We start from the raw sequence: 19,145 nt of genomic DNA on the forward strand, positions 1-19,145 counted from the left end.
TAAAGATATTTATGTTTAAATTACTGAGCATAATATATACAAATAACTGCTTTAAGACTTTGAATTTCGCCAAAATTATGAAATAATTTCAAAAATATACGCTTTTTTATCTTCATAAGAATTGTGTTTTCCATTTATAACGTATGGACAATCTTAACTCTTTGGGGAAATCACCTGAAATATTCTCAAGGTATTTATCCTGGTAAAAGTTTTGAGTATTGCTTGGTTATCATTGGCAATTGGCAGGTTAGAAAACTCTAAAAATGACCATCATAGGTTCAATTGCCCAATTTAATGTTGAGAGTATGCTTAGTTGATTGTATGCTTAGTTAATTCTTAATTTTGGCAAATTTCAACATGAATATTCTTATAGACTACAGATTCTTACAAAAAAGCAGCTTAGAGTAAAGCAAGTTAATTGACATTCTGTCAAAAAAAACATTGACACGGTCCATTTTAAGCCTTGATATGTCTGCATCGCTCGCGAAGATTAGTACATGTAGTCCCCTCCAGGAAAATCCATGAATCTTTTGTGAAGCGTCCCAACATTTAGTCAGTCTTCTTAGATTTTTTGCAAACATCTGAAAGTTTTCCTGTTGGCCTGAAATAGAAAGCATAAAGTTAACATTTAATTGAACTTGAATTATTAAATTTATCACTATTCTTGAATGATATATCTCTCTACCAATTTGGTATAGAGCACTCTATTGAATCGCAAGATTCAGATTTACGCAGATTGCAACTAATTGATCTTGAACATATGCAGTAATGATTATTTCCTGTTGGCTTAATTAAACACAGTAATGAAAACTCAGCTAATACATTATTACAGTGTTATAATTACATCTGACAGTCTAGTCTGCTTATGACTATATATTTCCTGAAATTAATAGCGCGCATGCAATTTAGTGCTCGTCATCTAGCCCAGATGCCATGTCATGTAATGTTTTTCGACATTCATCTAAGAATGATGCTATGAATGTCTATTTTCCATCTTCCTTCTTCCTTTCCTTTGTCATAAGAAAACTGTCAAGTCATCTTGCTGAGGTGATTGATATATAATAGAGAGGTTGTGCTTTGCTTTCAAAGTCCTTTTAATATTTCTGATTTTTTTAAATTTTTGTTTGTAAAGTTGGTTCGTTGGTTTTACGATTATAGATTTTGATTTTAATTTTGGTGTTTTGAAAAGAAGATTGACGTTCGCTGTAAAGGTTAAAAGGTACCAATCCTTGCTTAAAATAGCGAGTGCAAAAGCAAATTAAAAATTAAAAATGTTGAATATTCACCAGAGAAAATGATGGTGTATGAAATGTGTTCTTATACTTTGTGGAAATACCTCCAGTATCACTGGGAACTTCAACCCACCTGGCAAGTTTGCCCAAACTGTCTACCCCGTTGGAAAAAATATCGTTTATTTAACAATAGTTGTAGTTGAAACCGTCTTAAATCACTCTTTTCGCCTGCGGTTGTTAATGGGGCGTCCCACCTTGCGAGTATTTGGTTCCGCACGCTTTTGGCTATACTCTGAAAGTACACACAAGGTTCAAGATGGTGATGTTCAAGTGTCAGAAAAGTTTTACCTCACTCCCACCCTACATATATTGGTTACTTATAATTTATGTTAGTTTATCACTAGCAGGGGACTAAAACTGATTTCGGGTTATCAAAATATGTCAACACTAACCTACTTAATTGAAAAGTGTCCCCTCCACCTAGTTGAACGAATTTGGAAATTCAACCTTAAATTTCAGAATAGCTTTGAAATTGAAATTGACTTCGTCCCACTTGAAATTCAATGGAAAAAACGCATTCTAAATCCATCCCATTAGAATTTGAGAGCTGGAAACAATAGAATTTCTACTCCCATTTGGATTTCAATTTTTTCCCACTGAGGTAAAAACTTCCAGTGGGGAAGTGAGACAGGGGTGAAGAGATGAACTGCTTCTACAGGTTTCCCAAAGAAGATATTTTCACTCTATAGAGAAGAAGAAGAATTTTAAAGTGCATCAAGTTAAAGATATAAAATATATGGTAATACACGTTTTTTATAAGCATAACACTTATAATGCATATCAACTCTCAAATCACAGAAAAACTTGAGCATTGCCTAAGCATATGCTAAGCCTCAGTTTACGAAATCTCAAAAATTAAAGAGCGAACTGTGTTTTTGATCGTGCTGAACCATCAAGCCACACGTGTAATGAAGGAAGTATGGATCAGATGGGATGGGAAACGAAAACTTGGTTCTTCATATCTTTTCTTCGACACCAAGCGAACTGATTGGAAGGAATCTGGAAAATGAGTTGCTAAAGGATTGTTGGACGAGAGCGATTATGTGTACAAACTAAAGCAAACAATCCACAATTACTGGGAAGGTGAAGTTCTTGGGCTTATTGCAGCTTGGGAAGGATTGAAGGTATTAAAACCATCTGGAGATGAAATGGAATCAAACGATGAAGAAGCAATGGATCAACAAGATTGGATGAGCGAACGTAGCCCAAATTACAACCGTCGAATTCAACATGTTCGCGAAAAAATGGCTGTGGAGAAACATGGTAAGTATGCTGAAGAGGAGAATGTCAATCGTCTGCCATATACTTTCACGTGAGGATCACCAAGATTCCTCTGAAGAATTCTACAACTGATGCCAATAATTTCAAACAGTAATAAGTGTTATAATTATATTGCTAGAACATAATCACCTGGACTATGACCCTAACCTAATGGAAAACATTATATTTAAATTTATTTTAATATCTTCTTCGTCCTACTTTCCAGTATTTGATTTTCTTGTAATTTTGTAGAAATCGGGGCCAAAATTTTACGAAATTCATTTTTGATTTTTATTGTGTACCCCTAGTTGAAATTTTCCATTTATTAGCGGATGGTTTTACAAGATTATAGAGATTAGAATCTTTTCAGCCTCTTCTTGCTACCGAAGAATTTGGTTTAATAATTCTTTAATGTAATCGTAGGTGCCAAATAAACGGGGGCGTTCGAATAAACGGGGGGGGGGGGGGTCGAAAATTTTTTCAATTAAATAAACGGGGGGGACCATATTACCGGGGGGGGGTGGAAAAGGACCTTCAAAAACCCTAAAAAGGGTCAAAATAGACTAAATTTAGGCTTTTTAGCTGGGAATTTTTCAAAAATTAATAAACGGGGGGGGGGGGTTCCTAATAAGGTCCAGGGGGTTGGAAAAAAAAAAAATCGAAAAATTACAAGCGGGGGGGGGGGGGCGTTTATTTGCACCTAAGAGTAATGAAAGCTATATATATATTATTATTTATTATATTATAATATTTTGAATTATTTTACGGGATTATTAGTATATTATTTTGCATCGTTCAATTTACTAGCACACCACAATTGTACTTTTTGTGTTCTTTCATTTTAAAATAAAATAACAAATTAGGGAAAAATTGACACTATTTGTCACTTTCATTAGCACATTTCATTCATTTCATTCACAACTTTCATTGTCATTTCACTAAACCTGTATGTTCTATTAAACATAATGCTTTCACAATAACAGGTTTTAGCCCAAACAATAGTTATAGTACAAAATTTAATTAAGATCTTTAATAACCAAAACATTCAAAATAGCGTCATCTTTTAATGAAAAACGGTACAAAGCGACTGGGTTCTAATGTTTTTGTTTATAATGGTATTTTGTTTCGATGCAAGTGTTTTGCTTCGGACAACCACCATCACACTCAAAAGCTCATTTAACATTTATCTCAAAAATCTTAATGAAAAATATCACGTGTATACCGAGTTTAATGTTCTACATCTGCAATTCGAGCGAAGATCATGGTCAACCTGAGCAGATTCTCTTATGGAATCATGTCCCTAAGAGGGAATACGCGGTTTTCTTTAGACCTTACAAAACCCTCATAATTTTCCCTATCCTATAAGTCTAATTCATATCTTAACATCGTATCTTACCACATCCCTGTTTACTTTGCATGTTTTTAACACTTTACTATTGTATCAGTTTCAATCAAAATATTTGACGCAACCCAGTTTCATTTGTCTAAAGATTAATCCCATCTTACTCCTGTCGAAGCTACCTCAATAATTCTATATTACACTCTAAAGACCCCTGTTTAAGTCTGCCTCATAACCCTTGTCCAATTTGACGCCTACAAACATCCCTGTCTCGATTTACTTCAATAGAAAAATAATAGTTTTCGCGTTTAAAACCTTTCATCATAAAACACCCTTGTCTTTGTTTACCAATGGTTTACTGACCTGACAATGCTGTGTAGGACAATTTTTGGTTTGAATTCGTCGGCCAAATTTGAGTAGAAATTGTTGATCTAAGAAATGCAAAATATTTTAGAATTTCGGAATATTTTGTACGTAAATTATTCAAATGCACTAGGGGTCAAAATATATTCAAACTATATATTATTTTCACCTCAAGAGTTTCAAAATGGTACCTAGTTTGTTTCAGAATAGGTACACATTTGTTAAAATTCAAAGACTATTCTTTTCAGCAGTCTGAACGTATGGGCTCACAAATTCAGTTTGTTTATAGACCTGAAGACTCCAGAGTCAGGGCCAGATTCTCTGGCTAGTTCCCCCCCCTGCAGTCTAGATAAACTTCAAGACTCACACTTTCTTGCAGCCGGTTTTCAATCTCCATAAACAAATTATGATTTTTCATAGTAATGGTGTCGTTTGTATCAAGATTGTATGCATCATCACAGATTGCCATTTCACCTTCAATATTGACCGCTAAAAAGAATTGGAATTACGTAGAAACACTAGGTCATCCGTTCGGGCGTCACCGTATGTAGTCGAACTCAGCCTGTATGAAACGTCAAGGCAAATTCCATTTTAGCGTTGTAACAATGCTGTTAGTCCTCTTGGAATTCAAAAATTTTCAGTTTGAATATATACTTGAATATTTTTTACGAAATCTTGAAAAGCCGTTACTTTGCCAATGGTTGTTTGATATTTCAGCTGTCTTCAAGATATGGAATACACGTGGAGTGAATTTTTCATATTTTAAAGACTTTTTCACAAAATCAAAAATATACAACTCAATGAAAACCAAATCAAAAACAGAAAAAAAAATTATTCATCAAGTATTGAAAGATTGTATGTAGCCTTTCCACATTTAAAATCTTTTTTCCTCGAACTTACGCATGCAAGAAGCATTTGAACATTGTTCTTCGATCCTGCTCGGTCCAATACAATCAGATCCTCCAAGACTTGGGAATGGTTTGTCACATTCCCTTCTTCGTGATCGTGTACGATTTTGACCACATGTTGGTGTACATGGAGACCACGTGCTCCAATCATCGTAGCCACCGTGAACTATACAAGAAATTGACCTTATCAGACCTTTTTACGCCGGCTCTTCAGTTTCTGAGGAGTTGTGTATCAAGAGCAAGAATCCGCGTAGAAAGGACCAGCGTTTACTTAAATCTGGCCTAGAAAAGGGTTCATAATGTAGTTTGAAGTTTATATTATATCTTATCGGAAAAAGCAGTTAACAAATCCTTTTTTTTTTCTCCAACGAAAATTTCATTTAGGCATTTCTTTGTCGAAAGTTTTGAAAACTCGTCAAATTGTTTTCCAACGAATTATTATAACGAATTAACATATTTCAACGACTAGTTCCACCTCACCTCACCTAACTCCTCTTGTGGCATCTCCTTATGAGATTGGATATCAGAATTATCTAAAAAAAGATCTTACTTGGGCAAATCTGATCGTCTCCACATTTCTCAGATATTTCACTTATACCAAGACAATTTCTGCCTCCGTTTACTGGTGTTGGGTTTGTACAATATCGTACGCGCGAACGCTTTCCGCCGCCACATGTGACACTACAAATACTCCATTGTGACCAGCTTCCCCAGTCTAAATGAAGAAAGAAAACTTAAAACTAACACTCTGTTCCTCTGAGGAAACCTGCATTGTAACACGCATGCGTAATTTGTCGTTCTTTTAAACCACATGTAGTTAATTCCCATGATAAACGAAGGGGAATGAATCGCTAGGGGTGGTACCGCCACTTTCGGTCGGGGTTGTGGACGGCGAAATATGTCATTTTTTATGAAGTTTGTCGTTCTTTTTGTCTATTTATAGTAATGCAGGATATTCTTTAGATAAACCCCCTCTAATAAGCTTAATAACTAGTGAATGGGAAATTTTCAAATTAGTTAAACGAGTTATGAAATTATCTAATGTTAAAAAATTTGAGATATCAATCTATTCAAGGCACATATAAATGCTGCCAAGCTAGATTAGTTAGAATCCTTAGCGCCGTATCTCGCATGTGGTAAGTTTGTTTAGACCAAATGCAAAGTTTATAGTACGTTTTCTTTATGACCAAATGTAAAGTTTGTGGTAAGGGCGTTTACACTATATGTAATGTTTTTAGTAAGCAATTTTACTTACTTCCATCCACAGGGCATGCAAATTCATTGCAGTTTTTTTGTTGCTGCGTTTCATCCACCTCACACTCTTTGCTTTCATTCAAACAAGTTCGGTACCGTGATTTTGTACCATAGCCACAATCTTTATTGCATGAACCCCAACTGGTCCATGGGCCGTATGTTAAATCACCTTAAAAACAATTTTGTAATTCAGAAAGCTTACATATCCCTATTGATTAAAAGTCCAGGAAAGCTCTCTGCAATTGAAGCAAAATTCCAGGGGGATTGGATCTTCCTAATTCACATCTATAACATGGAGTGTAAAAGTCAATTTAACATGAACTAACCTGGAGATTTACAGTTGCACATCCTATGGAATGTCTTTGTTGATTCGTTACGACAAAAATTGGTATCTCCATTTTGTGGCTCTAATATACAATCCCGCTTCTATCCATGTAAACTAAGCCATAAGTTTCTATATCTACGACATTTTGTATGGTCACATTGTTGCATCCTTGTTTGAAAGTTTCTTTGAAGATTTCTTGTATTTCTATTTCAGATTTCCTTTCAAATGGTACACAAACGAGTCCTCTGTCTACGCAGGTTAGATTGCATGTTTCTCCAAAAGAAGATACGTAAGTCCCTTAAAGGTAAATAATGGTTTTTAGAGTCTGGCAAAAAACTTTTTTTAACCTTGTTCTTGGACATTTTATTATCACTAAATTTTGAGCTATAGCAGAGTTGGAATTTCTTTTGATTTTTACTCCGACAGCTTCAATTTGATGTCAATTTTAAAATTTTATTTACTTTAGTGCATAAGTGCCAAAAGATATTGTATGCATTAGTCCATTATCAATCTACTTGCTGAAAAATTTGGTCTTTCACAAGGTCCACGACCAACCCTTTTGGTTCTCTAATGAAATAAACGCAATGAGTGGGGTTTGAACCCAGAAATATCTTATTTGAAGCATTAATGTTATCTCTATTTTGTTTGTATTCCTTACCACTGCATTGTTCTTTATTGTTACATTTTATTGTTTCATTTGTCACTCCAACACATTTCTTTCCTCCATACAGTGGGGATGGATTGGAACATTCCCTTACACGCATGCGTAGTCCAGAACCACACGTTGTTGAACAAACTGTCCAATTTGTCCATGATGTAAAGCCCCCGTCAACTACAAAGTCATAAAAATAAGGGAAATTTAAGTAGCTGTTTAGTTTAGTAGCTGTTGGGTTTATTTAACGTACTGGTTAATTTTTCTGGCACTAGAACCGAATATATTTCTTTCAACCAAAATCTTTTTTTGTTATAACCACTAATCTCACTTGCAAATTTTATACCCCCCAATTACTTGAAGAAAATATGAAATCATAACAAACTGACCAGCCGTTTTTCAGGCATTCGTAAAACCAGCAAAAAGGAAAAAAGGTCTGAAAAATGAGAAGGGGCGGCTAACACCCGATACCCTCGAATTTATTTGAGTCATGGAACTTACCCAGCTGGCACACAACGTTGTTTTAACGTTCATCTAACGTTATATGGACGTTGTGAACGTTAAATAAACGTTTAAACAACGTTGTGTGCTAGCTGGGTAGTTATAGCGGTTCGAGTTAAGGATATTCCACTGTAGATTTTCTTTACCTGGGCAAGGGATATTTTCATTGCAGTCAATATCTCTTGCTTCATCACCAATACAATTCTGACCAGTCAAACATAATCTTCTTTGTCGTATTCTACCACCACCACACGAGGTTGAGCATTGATCATTAGTACCCGTCCATGATCCCCATTTCGACTCTAGATTGATGAAATTGTCATCAAATGTTTATATATTTCGTTTCTTCAAATTTTAGCGAGTAAATGTAGCCTTTTCACTTATCGATCCAACTAAAATGGCAATGATTTTTAGTTCCGTAGATATTGACCTGGTACAGGCAAATGAATGAGTAGAATGGTGAGTCGTTAAATGAAAGGTGCTACAGCTAGTTTTTATTTTCTTGTTTGTCTAAAGCTTGGATCTTTGCTGGTTCTAATTGAAAGTATCGATTGTAGCTCATTTACTTACTTAAACTCTAAATTAAAATCTTCATTCGAAGTCGATTTTCTTTTACAAATAATACTGTGAAGTTGGGTAACTTGCATACCCCTCAAATAAATGACCTGTCTGGTCATTATTAAAAATACAAAGTTAAATTAAAACAAAATGTTAGACAAGAGCTGCGAGCAGAGCTGTGTAGTTCTTTTGTTTTGAAATTTTGCTGCTTCGATTGGTCAGTCATTTGATGGCTATACAAGTTTCCCTCCACTGATGCAAGTTACCCGACTTCACGGTATATTTCAGTAAAATAATAAATGCTACTTACCTTCTTTGCATTCATTGGACAATTGACAAACTTCAGTTTTATTTTGATTATTCTTATCGACACCACAAAGCTCCAAATCGACGGATTCATTCTTTCCATTATAATCTCTCAAGCACTTTATTGTGATGCTCCTGAACCCGATACCGCATTCGCCGGAACAATTACTTTTTGATATTTTCACTGAATATGTGGGAACTAAAATGTCTGAAATTTAAAGAAGTCATTGAAGATGGTAGATTTTCGATCCGGCTAACACAAGATATAACATATCAACCATTTTTGAACAATAGAAAGAATAATTTTTCTCCCTTTCCCGTTTCAATCAATTTAAGACCATTCCTATGTTATTCAAATAATAATAGTTGAGTTGCGGCGCATGCGTGTCTGATCCCCACGCAAGTCGATCTTCCCGACTACAGTAGGTTATATCTTTTGTAGCGAGCGCGCGAGCACCACGTCAAAAACCGGAATTTTTCATTCCGTTTCTTAATTGCGTAGACAAAACGCGGGTGACGTCTAGCATAGACTATATCTTTTTGTCACAAATTGACGTGGACGGATCCTGGAAATAAGAACAATCACAAAAGTTTGATAAGTTTCTAAATGAAAAAGTTATTTTCATTTTCTTCTTTTTTTCTTTGCTCACTCACCTACACACTGCTTCATATTGCATTCTTCCATACTGGTTGCTGTATCTTTGATTCCACAAAATGACGGTAACACTTCTTCGGTACCATTTTTAATGCAGGTTTTTGTAACGGTTCTCGTTCCCAAACCGCAAGATACTGAGCAGCCAGTTTTGTTGATGGTGATGGTATAATTAGCTTTGAAATTGAAATTAAAATTCTTGTTTGAAAGACTTTTTATGTCCAGATTGGAAAAACAATCATTAAAAAAGAAAACCTATTCGTATGTATACGGAAATCACAGACCTTTAAACTCCTTTGTAAATCCAAGGTCAATCAAATATTTCAAAGGGATAATCAGATGGTTTGTAATATTTGGCATATGGGATCCTTCTATTGCCCTGAGCAAAATCTCAAAATGTTTTTGTTCAATTATTTTCCGAAGTCGGGATATTTAAGTGACAAAGTTTTTGGCTTTTAGGACAAAAACAATAGAATTTCAACGTAAGAACCGTGTAAGAACCCATTTTCAGAAATTTCAAATTTCGATATCTCGATTTTTGAAAATTGTTACACAAAAATACTTTGAGGTTTTACTAAAGGACCACAGAAGGTTTCTGTAATCTAAATATCTCAAACCATCTGATTACCAATGTAATTACAGATCAGTGTCCACAGCTCTGTTACAACCACTGAATGAAGTAAAGTATTTTATGAGGACAGTTAAAAGGCATTTGCTCGAATTATATAAGAAAAGACTCAAATAATACAAGTTCGAATCAGAGAGAGTCTGCTGTTTAGGTACCTTTATCTTCTTTAATACATTCTCTTGGAGGGCATGTCCGATATTCTGCTAAGGTTTCATCAGAACATAATGTGTTATTGACCTGGCCATTGTATATGCAATCCCTTGTTCGCTCCATTCGTTCAATATTCAAGCAAGGATCACCACAATGTGTCCAATATGTCCACGATGTTATTTCTAATAATGAGCATAAGATTTTCAAAACATTGATTCTTGCTCGCGGACTTAAAGGTTTTATTTTTAAATAAGAGTAATATTGTTTGCTTACTCATCAATTTTAATTTACAAGCTTTTTCAAATTGGATTGACACGGATATGGAGCAAGATTGGTCAGAAAAAGCAAAAAAACAACAATATATGATATAACAATAGTTAGACACTGTTCTGATATGAAATATGTGTCTGATATGAAATGGAAACACTTTAATTATGTAAATATAAAACCTTTAATTAGCATATTTGCTAATATAAAAGTCTATTATTAGCCGCCTGAAACATCGAGAGCCGTCATTGTGTTATTTTTAAATCAATGGTGTTCAAATGTTAAATACATTAGAGAAACAAAAAAACCTTATCAAACCTTATTGGCTCGAAAATCGAGGATAAATTCGTTTATTTCAGGCACTCTTGGTGAAAATCTTCAAGTTCGAAAGTACATTGGACCTATCGGATTTCCACGAACATATGGAGCCGAACTGTTTATCAGGGTCAGCATAACTTGGAAGACTTACCAATGTATTCCATTGTTTTTGTTTCATTGCACATGCGCATATCAACTGCTTTAACTCCATTCTCAATACAAGTTCGATTACGTTGTTTTGTCATGGTCGTTTCATTTATCTTACTCCATTGTGTCCATGTACGTAAGTCTGAAAATGAAAATTTTCTAGAATTCAAAGAGTTAAAGAAAGGATGTCACTAATTTGATAATACAATGGAATTGTGGGGGCGTATGGTATTTCGAAATTGCGGAAATGCGACCCTTTTTTTTCGAAAATCGAGCAGAATTCCTTCGGTATTTCGGAATTCTAAAATTGTTTCGGTATTGGAAATCCATGAATTTTTTCTTTAGAAATTTCGGTATTATAAAGTTTTTATCCCCCTTTTTCGGAATTCTTACATAAAAAATCAAATTTGACGAAAAATTAGTCAAAAAGAGGAAAAATACCCCAAAAAATCGGTGTCGAAATTGCAAGTATCGCAAACCCCATACGCCATCTAGAATTGTGATCGACTGGGTTTACCCGTTAAGGGTACCCCAGCCCCAAATCCAGGGAAACAGCCCACAAAAAGTCTCCGATTAAGTTAATGAAATTAATCAGTTAATTAACATCAGAACAGTACCAAAGGTTTATATTATGAAAATTGATGGAGAGAATAAATTTTGAATTTAACCAATGTAATGATGTGTCTTGTGTATGCAGTGGCAAATCTTTTAGATGGTGGATACAAAACAAATTACGGAGATTATTATTATCATCGATATTCTTGATTTGACAATAGTTATATTTATACTGAGACGAGCAATTTAGAAAATGAGCATTATGGAGGAGTGTACTTTCCATTCATGTTTCAAACACACTTTACAAACTACTCGTCTCAGACGATTTTTCCGTGCTTTTCCGACGATGCTCCATAAATTTTGAACCCCACCCCTCAGATCTACAATTGATAGACGATCTCTCGCTCACCGTAACAAGGCTCCAGATCATTGAAACATAGTTCTTCATACGAGCTTTCATCCTTCGTTTGTTTAACACACATTTCATTTGGTACGATTCCTTCGTCACTTGCGTGTGGGTCTATTGCTTGGTCTGTGTAGCATTTTCGTGAGCGTGTAGCACGGTGACCGCACCCCACACATTGTGACCATAATCCCCAATCTGTTTTAAAAGGATGTCAGTTGTTGCGCGCAGATAATAGCGAGATTATGTATCGGAGATATTCTACGGCTACGGTTGCGGGGCTGCCTGTACTGGTCGTCAACAAAGGCGACATGTCGTTGTCTACTTTGCTCTGTACGGGAAAAACACCAAAAGACCGTATTAGCAAAGTCGACATAATGCCGTACGTCAAATATCGAACTTGCTTTCACCCGCCATTACTTGCCTTACTCGCCATTTCCCTCGCTGCTTTAGCCGTAGCCGTAGAGAATTCCAGATACATAATCTCGCTACTATTTAGTACTTGGTTAGTGTCACCCCTCACTTATGAATTTTTTTAATATTTTCTGTTTGATTCAGTCACATTCATTTAACTTTTTTGAATGAAGGAATGGTATATGTACGCATTAACCAAGCATAGTGACAGCTTGATGTTTCATTATGAGATAAAGTGATGACGTAATAGGCCTTTAATTAACCCAGCCAGCTTGCACTAACGTTATTTCAACACACGCCTAACATTCATAACGTCCATATAACGTTTAATGAATGTTGTTTCTCGATTTACACTTTTACTAATGATTCTTTGGTCAAAATTATTCTAGCAAGCTAGACGACTAATTCAGACATAGTATAAATAAAGCAAAAGGTAATAGAGGGAACAATTTAAGTTTATACAAACTAAATCCCGTAACAATAATTGTATAATCATATAACGTTTATACTACTGTATTACACGCATTATAAACGACTCCAGTCTAGGTCAAAATTTACTGAATACTCACTGTAACATGGCACTTGGCAAGATTCAACTTGTTGTGCTACTCCATAACAAAACGTATTGTTAATGACTTTGTTCAACCTGGAAACGCAGCTTCTCATATTAGTCCTTGTTCCATTCTTACCACACCCAATACCTGGGCGTATGCATGCTGCTGGTTTTATTGGATCTCGGTATGTCGGTGCGTCTAGAAAGATATGAAAAATATTGATTAAATAATTCAGGTCAGTTCTACTAAAATATCTTAAGAGAAGAAATCTTGGCGAATATATTCCCCAAATTTTCTTCCCGCCAAAATTAATTCTCGCAAAATTTGAACTTTTTTCGCTATTCGCCAAAATCAATTCCACCAAATTGCATCGAAATTGTTGAATGGGCTGATCGCCAAGATTGCTTCCTGCAAAAATTGGCTGATCATTCCACACTAGCTACTAAGTGAGTTAATGTGTTTTCAATTTCCCCGACTAAACTTACTCTTTCTCAACATTTGCCCTAAACTTTTTTTATAACTTTAAAGAACTATCAGAAACTTTTTTCCAAAGAAAGAAAATGCCTTTTTAGCTTGGCGATCGAATGACTGTTGTTTAAACAAACAAAAAACCCACTCCATTTCAATTATTGTAAGCCCTATTGTAGACTGGGAATCCAGTCGTTTATAACGTTTTTGTTGAAAGCGGGAAATTTTTATGTCGGGATATGGTTAAAATAAACGACTGGGCTAAGGTGGTTTCCGTAGCTTACGGGAGTTCCAGCAGGGCCCGCAGATTTCTGCGGGGTGAGAAAACAATCATATACAACAAAATAATTAAACAAATAAAAATTTCAGCCAATGAGAATTTCTAAGTGAAAGAAAAAAAAAAAACCAAAACAAACCAACAAGACCCCCTGAAAATGTTATCCAAAAACATGAAAAAAGAGAATTTTTATGAAAAGTTTGTTGTGCACAAAATATTCTAGACGACTTTATTGATGCTCCTGACAAGTTTTCTACTTCCTATTTTTTACTGAATTAAGTCGTCTAGCATGCTAGACTAGCCCTATTGAGGATAACGACTTAAAGGATTTCAATGTAATAAAACAAGATCCGCTCTTACAGGACTCTTACAACTATAATTTAACAAAAATATCTTGAGTTTAAGCATACATACCACAGATAAAGTAGTAAATAGTACTAAACGGTAAACACATAGTCATGTTAATCTGGTCAGCATATACTTCAACCTAGAAAGTCAAAAAGTTTTAATTATCAATTAGAATTTCTAAACTTATAGAGTAAAAGCTTAGATACAGCAAATTTGATATTTGTAGGCCGAATGTTAACTTGTAAAGACACCTTGATATTCTATTCAGACTTCCTTGGTTGCAGGGATCGCGGCTCTACTTTGGAGATGACCTTCATGGTATACTGACGTAGGAGTCGCCACCATGGTTGGAAAATTCTTCAATTTTTGAATTTTAACGTTACCAAACAAAATTTGGCTTGATTAGTAAATTTTATTTGTACTTTTAAATTTTTAAGGACTCTAACCATAGTCAAAAGATTGGTTATGAGATTTAAAGATAAAACTTGTGTTTTGAGTTCCGTTACACTTTTACCAAATAAACTGTCTTTATAAGTTGTTTGTGAATTTATACTCTCAGCCCTCTCAGGAGTAATTAGCAATTTAATTAAAGAAATGACGTTATGAACCACTAAAGCCACTATTTTCAAGATTTTGAGACAAAATGAAGCATTTACAAAAGTTTTCCGAAAATATATTGTTATTTTGGTAAAAGATACACCATCTAGTGCAAGAATCTTTTCAAAATAGTTTTTCTCCCCCGAAAATAAGGTCCTCAAAGTTGAAATACTTTTCCTCGAAAATGTCTCCTTTTTTTTCTTCATCAAAATTGTTCAATTTTCATATTCAGCTAACAGAAAATGTATAAAATGCCATAGTTTTGTTGGTTACATCAGGCAGAGGAACACATTATATACACAGCAATTCACTATGGTCAGAGCCCTTAAATGTGATCGGGCTAAGCACCCCCCCCCCAGTGCCGCGGCGCCTTAGGTCGGGATGGAATAAGGTCAGTCCATTTGGAAGTCAAGAAAAAAGACTTTACGTATCGCCTACGATTCTTGCAGTCCACATACAGTCACTTTAATTTAACGCAGTCAATTAAATAGTTATTTTTGAAGAACCACAATGATAATTATTGAAGTAGATAAATAGCTTATAATGATAAACTCTTCAACCGCTAAACAATCAAGAAACTTTTTGTCTATTCCATTGGTTCGGATGAAAACTTCTCAAGCAGTTAGATTTCTTTATCTTTTAATTTTTGATGTGAGTTGTTTCACCACCACGGTTCCTTTAAAAGTCCAGATTAGAGCTTTTTACGAACAATATCGGTTCCTTTCTCTTAGATAAGAAGCCCGAAGCAGAATTACTGACAGTGTGGTCTGCACTGATTGGAGAAAAATTCGACTGGTGTTTGAAAATAAATTGATTAGAAAAGTTCTTACATATTGTGATTTTTTGAATTCTTTGAGAAGGTATTGGTTTATGAGCACTCCTTTCTGGATAACGTCAATGTAGGTGCATGGTACTTCCATAGATAGTTCCATTCTAATGATTGATACCTACGAGGAAATCTTAATGAGGTGAAACTAACGAACGAAAAGTGGTACTTTTCAACTGATTTTTAAATAAGCATTAAAATCTTACATGTGTGTTTCTGTTTGTAAAATCCATTGTCAAATTATAAAATGTAGTGGTTCTGGTGGTCTGTTCGTATCTTTTAGCTTCGGTGTCATGTCCTATTTCACGACATGTACCTAAAATGGAAACAACGAGACCTCACTTTTATTTAAATCCTCAAAATAAAACCTGATATGATTAAGAATTAAGCAACACTAAAAATTAGCGCGCCAGAATAATCAAATAATTCTCTTGAATGATTCTTCAATTTCGCGCATCAACGCTTTAAAAGAAATTAAACGCGAATTTCTTTACCTATGAAAAGGCTAAAAACCAAGCCAGCACTAAAATCTCAGTTGTCGTCAAAAGTAAACAGCCTGCACGGTTTCTTTCTGCGAGAATAAACATTCGGAAATGCAAAATATATGAAAAATATCTGATTCACTTTTGTTCTCTCCATTACTAAAATCATATTTTTGTTATATACGTCATCTTGGAAAGCCAGGAGGCAATCCCTTCTTATTCGGAAAATATTCATGATTTTGCAGTGATGTAACACGCATGCGTAAATATACGGAAATAGTCCGAAGATAATGGCGAAGACATGGCTCGAAACTTTGCCCTATACTAAGTAGTGCTTAGAAGGTTTATTGGTTTCGAAGTTGTCTACTTAACATGACACGAACGGACAACAGGTACAAGAGACTTTGGAAATAAGCATCTTGCGGAAAAGAAGTTTCGACTCGAAGACTGATGACCCCAAGTTTTACCTTTTGGTATAAAAAAAACGTGCTAGTTACCTTGACATCCGTCGAAACAAAATCTTGCTTTAATAGGAGTTAATCCACACAATGTTTTATTCTGAACTATTTTGTCTTCGCATTTGCAATTTTCTGGGTACTGATATTGATAACCTGATCCACAATCACCGTACAAATAATCACAATCTGACCAATTTCCCCATTCTCGACTCCATTTACATATTGGTGATGTTTCTGTTTTATTTTGAACTGTTATTGAACAAAAAGTTTATTTCAAGAATAAATATTTTGCTCATTTTTCATTATGTACCGCAGTCATCTGGGGGGGGGGGGGGTAGGGGCTATCCATCTACTTATGGATTTTTAGTTGTTCTGTACCTTAAAGTTTCAGGAAATGATTGTGATAAGGGTTTTTTAGATAAGCTAGTTCTAAATCGGAACGTGACATAAATTATAAAAAGGTCTTTTGCTGGTTTGTGACCCCAAACATATCCTAGAGCCGAAACGAAAAATTAATCCTGCAAAAGTTTTCTGAACGCTAAACTTCATGTACTTTGGATCACTCAGATAATGTAGATATAAGTAAGAACAAGCGATACTTTTATGGACCTACCTGGTTATCAAACTAATCAGTGAACATTGAAACAATGAAACACATAAGACATAACTGGTCAAAATACAAAAAAATAAAGAAAATGAAAGCATATCTATTGAGAGAAACTATTATTGAAAAAGATTTTTGAAAAAGAAATAAAAAAGCTATTAAGCGCTTTTCTTTATAAAAACCACTATCAGAAAAATGCACAGCTTAATAAATAAGGTTTCCAGAAAAGTCAAACCGTCGCACTCTACCGTGACACTTTCTTCTATTAGAAAAAATAATAATAAAAAAACAATTTGGCTAATAACATTTGATATATGCTCATAAATAGTGATTCTTATAGATATAGATTAACCATTACCCTCCACCGTGACATTTTCATCGTAAAAAAAAATAATAGAAATAATAATAATAATAATATGGCTAAGAACATTGATGTATTCTTATTAAAAGTGGTTCTTATAGATAAAAATGCGATTTTTGAGCCAAAAAAATTTTTTTGCAAAAATCTGCTTGAGCCATCCTTTAACTAAGATTGTACCCTACTTTCATGCAAAAAATCAGAAAAAATTAATGATCTAATTTTTCACAAAGTCCAAAAAACCCGTTTTTAAGCCGTTTTTTGGCCCAAATTTGCCCAAAAATTTTTTTTTTCGAAAATCGGGCTCCGTCACATTCGAGGGTTTATGGTCATGCACCTTTGTGCCAAAAATCAGAAAAAACTAATGAGCCAATCTCGAGAAAAGCTGGTAACTAACACACTAACTAACGAACGAACGAACATGGGTTAATTTATAGGACCTCCACCCCACCGGGGTAGGTCCAAAAAGAAAAGACTTTAGACAAACTTACTGTTACATATTTTATCACACTGTTCAACTTCATACGGTATGTAAGAACAGTTTGTCAGTTCATCATTGGTATCTTTATCAACACAGGTCTGCTGTCTTCTCCATCGAGATGCATTCTTTGTACAAACTGAATCCGTATTGGTGGATTGGAAACAATTACATTCTGACCAACCAGACCAATTCTTCCATTCGTATTGTAAACCATAAGATGCTGTGTCAATATAGCACAGAAAATGTTTATTACGGTCAGACATACTTTACAATCCCTACCTTTGTTATCTATTTATCTGCTGTAGGACTTCTTCCCCTTAGTTTTTACCTCAGTCTTAAAGCAGGTAGAACATCTTTAATAATATTGCTATTTTTGTTAAATTAAGGAGGAAATTTCTTAAGAAACCAGAAGACTTGGTAGGGGCCCCTTGGTAGGTTGCCCTAAGCAAGCGAGATGATTCAGGATTGATGATGTTAAGTCTAAAAGTTATTTCTTCTAAATGGAAAACGGAACATTTTCAACTTACCTTGAATGAAAACCAGAATAATTAGAGCTAATCCTATTTTACATTCAATTCCTAAATTCTTTCGATCCATTTTTAAACAAATAATTCAATGCATTTTTGTGTTTATAGGGTCTGTTAAGTACCAAGCTTACAGCAAAATTGAATTTCCACTATTTAGGTCACAATATTTTAAATTTTTTGATGTTGAAAGTAGCCTGTTGTGAGAGGCCTACATTAAGACGTATATTCAACCGTTTTTCTTCTCTCTTATGAACTTCCAGTTACCTCTCACGTTTGTTTCTTCTTTTTCACTTTATTTTCTATTGTGTTAACTACTTTTTAATACGTATTTTATCTTTCACTTCAAACTGTTAATATTCATTTCAAAAATATTTTCTATTTCGAGAAGGATTATTTTTCAATTTTTAATATATTACACTTTTTACTTCGTATTCATCATGTGAAGACACATATTTAAATAAAGAATAAATAAATTAAGATCCCTCTTAACGGGTTTTCAATGATTTTTTTAGGTTTGATTCATTCAAGGTCTAACAGATATATTTCTGCACCATCCCTTTATACCACTGGTCATTTTTTCACACTTTCAGATATTTAAATCGAATCCCTATACAATCAAAGAAATTTTTGTTATATGCCGTGCTATTTCCGACTAAAGGTATGTTTTTTAAGGGTTTGGTTACCTAATACCCTGCAAAACCTAGTTACCCATTCTTCGGTATCCGTGAGACACTTTTAAAACACCCCTTCTCCCAGACCCACTGGGAACCCTTCCCACTGGAAAATTGTCCAAAATATCCTCCCCGGTGAAAAATTAGCCTCCGATTTTTGTCACTGAAAATAATGAAAATAAACCATTCCTCACTGCAAAAT

The 19,145-nt window shown here is 34.7% G+C and overlaps 2 protein-coding genes across 2 annotated transcripts; both read right to left on the reverse strand.

Moving 5' to 3' along the window:
* Positions 1–497: 497 nt before the first annotated feature.
* On the reverse strand, positions 498–18,424 carry LOC136815950 (A disintegrin and metalloproteinase with thrombospondin motifs gon-1-like). Its single transcript, XM_067072377.1, has 21 exons — positions 18,273–18,424; positions 17,756–17,965; positions 16,342–16,551; positions 15,569–15,678; positions 15,367–15,483; positions 14,006–14,078; positions 12,862–13,044; positions 11,885–12,076; positions 10,925–11,062; positions 10,194–10,370; positions 9,413–9,586; positions 8,763–8,966; positions 8,041–8,196; positions 7,400–7,573; positions 6,743–7,038; positions 6,418–6,585; positions 5,713–5,877; positions 5,155–5,328; positions 4,622–4,743; positions 4,255–4,322; positions 498–601 (listed from the first exon to the last, which is right to left on the reverse strand). Exons 1-15 carry the CDS (start codon positions 18,340–18,342, stop codon positions 6,824–6,826), a joined length of 2,403 nt encoding a protein of 800 aa, XP_066928478.1. The 5' UTR covers positions 18,343–18,424; the 3' UTR covers positions 498–601; positions 4,255–4,322; positions 4,622–4,743; positions 5,155–5,328; positions 5,713–5,877; positions 6,418–6,585; positions 6,743–6,823.
* Positions 550–6,764, reverse strand: LOC136815976 (properdin-like). Its single transcript, XM_067072398.1, has 7 exons — positions 6,743–6,764; positions 6,418–6,585; positions 5,713–5,877; positions 5,155–5,328; positions 4,622–4,743; positions 4,255–4,322; positions 550–601 (listed from the first exon to the last, which is right to left on the reverse strand). The coding sequence occupies exons 1-7, from the start codon at positions 6,762–6,764 to the stop codon at positions 550–552; spliced, it is 771 nt and encodes a 256-aa protein (XP_066928499.1).
* Positions 18,425–19,145: the final 721 nt, after the last annotated feature.

The sequence above is a fragment of the Clytia hemisphaerica genome, unplaced genomic scaffold, assembly GCF_902728285.1.
Source record: "Clytia hemisphaerica strain Z4C2 unplaced genomic scaffold, Clytia hemisphaerica genome assembly, whole genome shotgun sequence".
Taxonomy (NCBI): Eukaryota; Metazoa; Cnidaria; class Hydrozoa; order Leptothecata; family Clytiidae; genus Clytia; species Clytia hemisphaerica.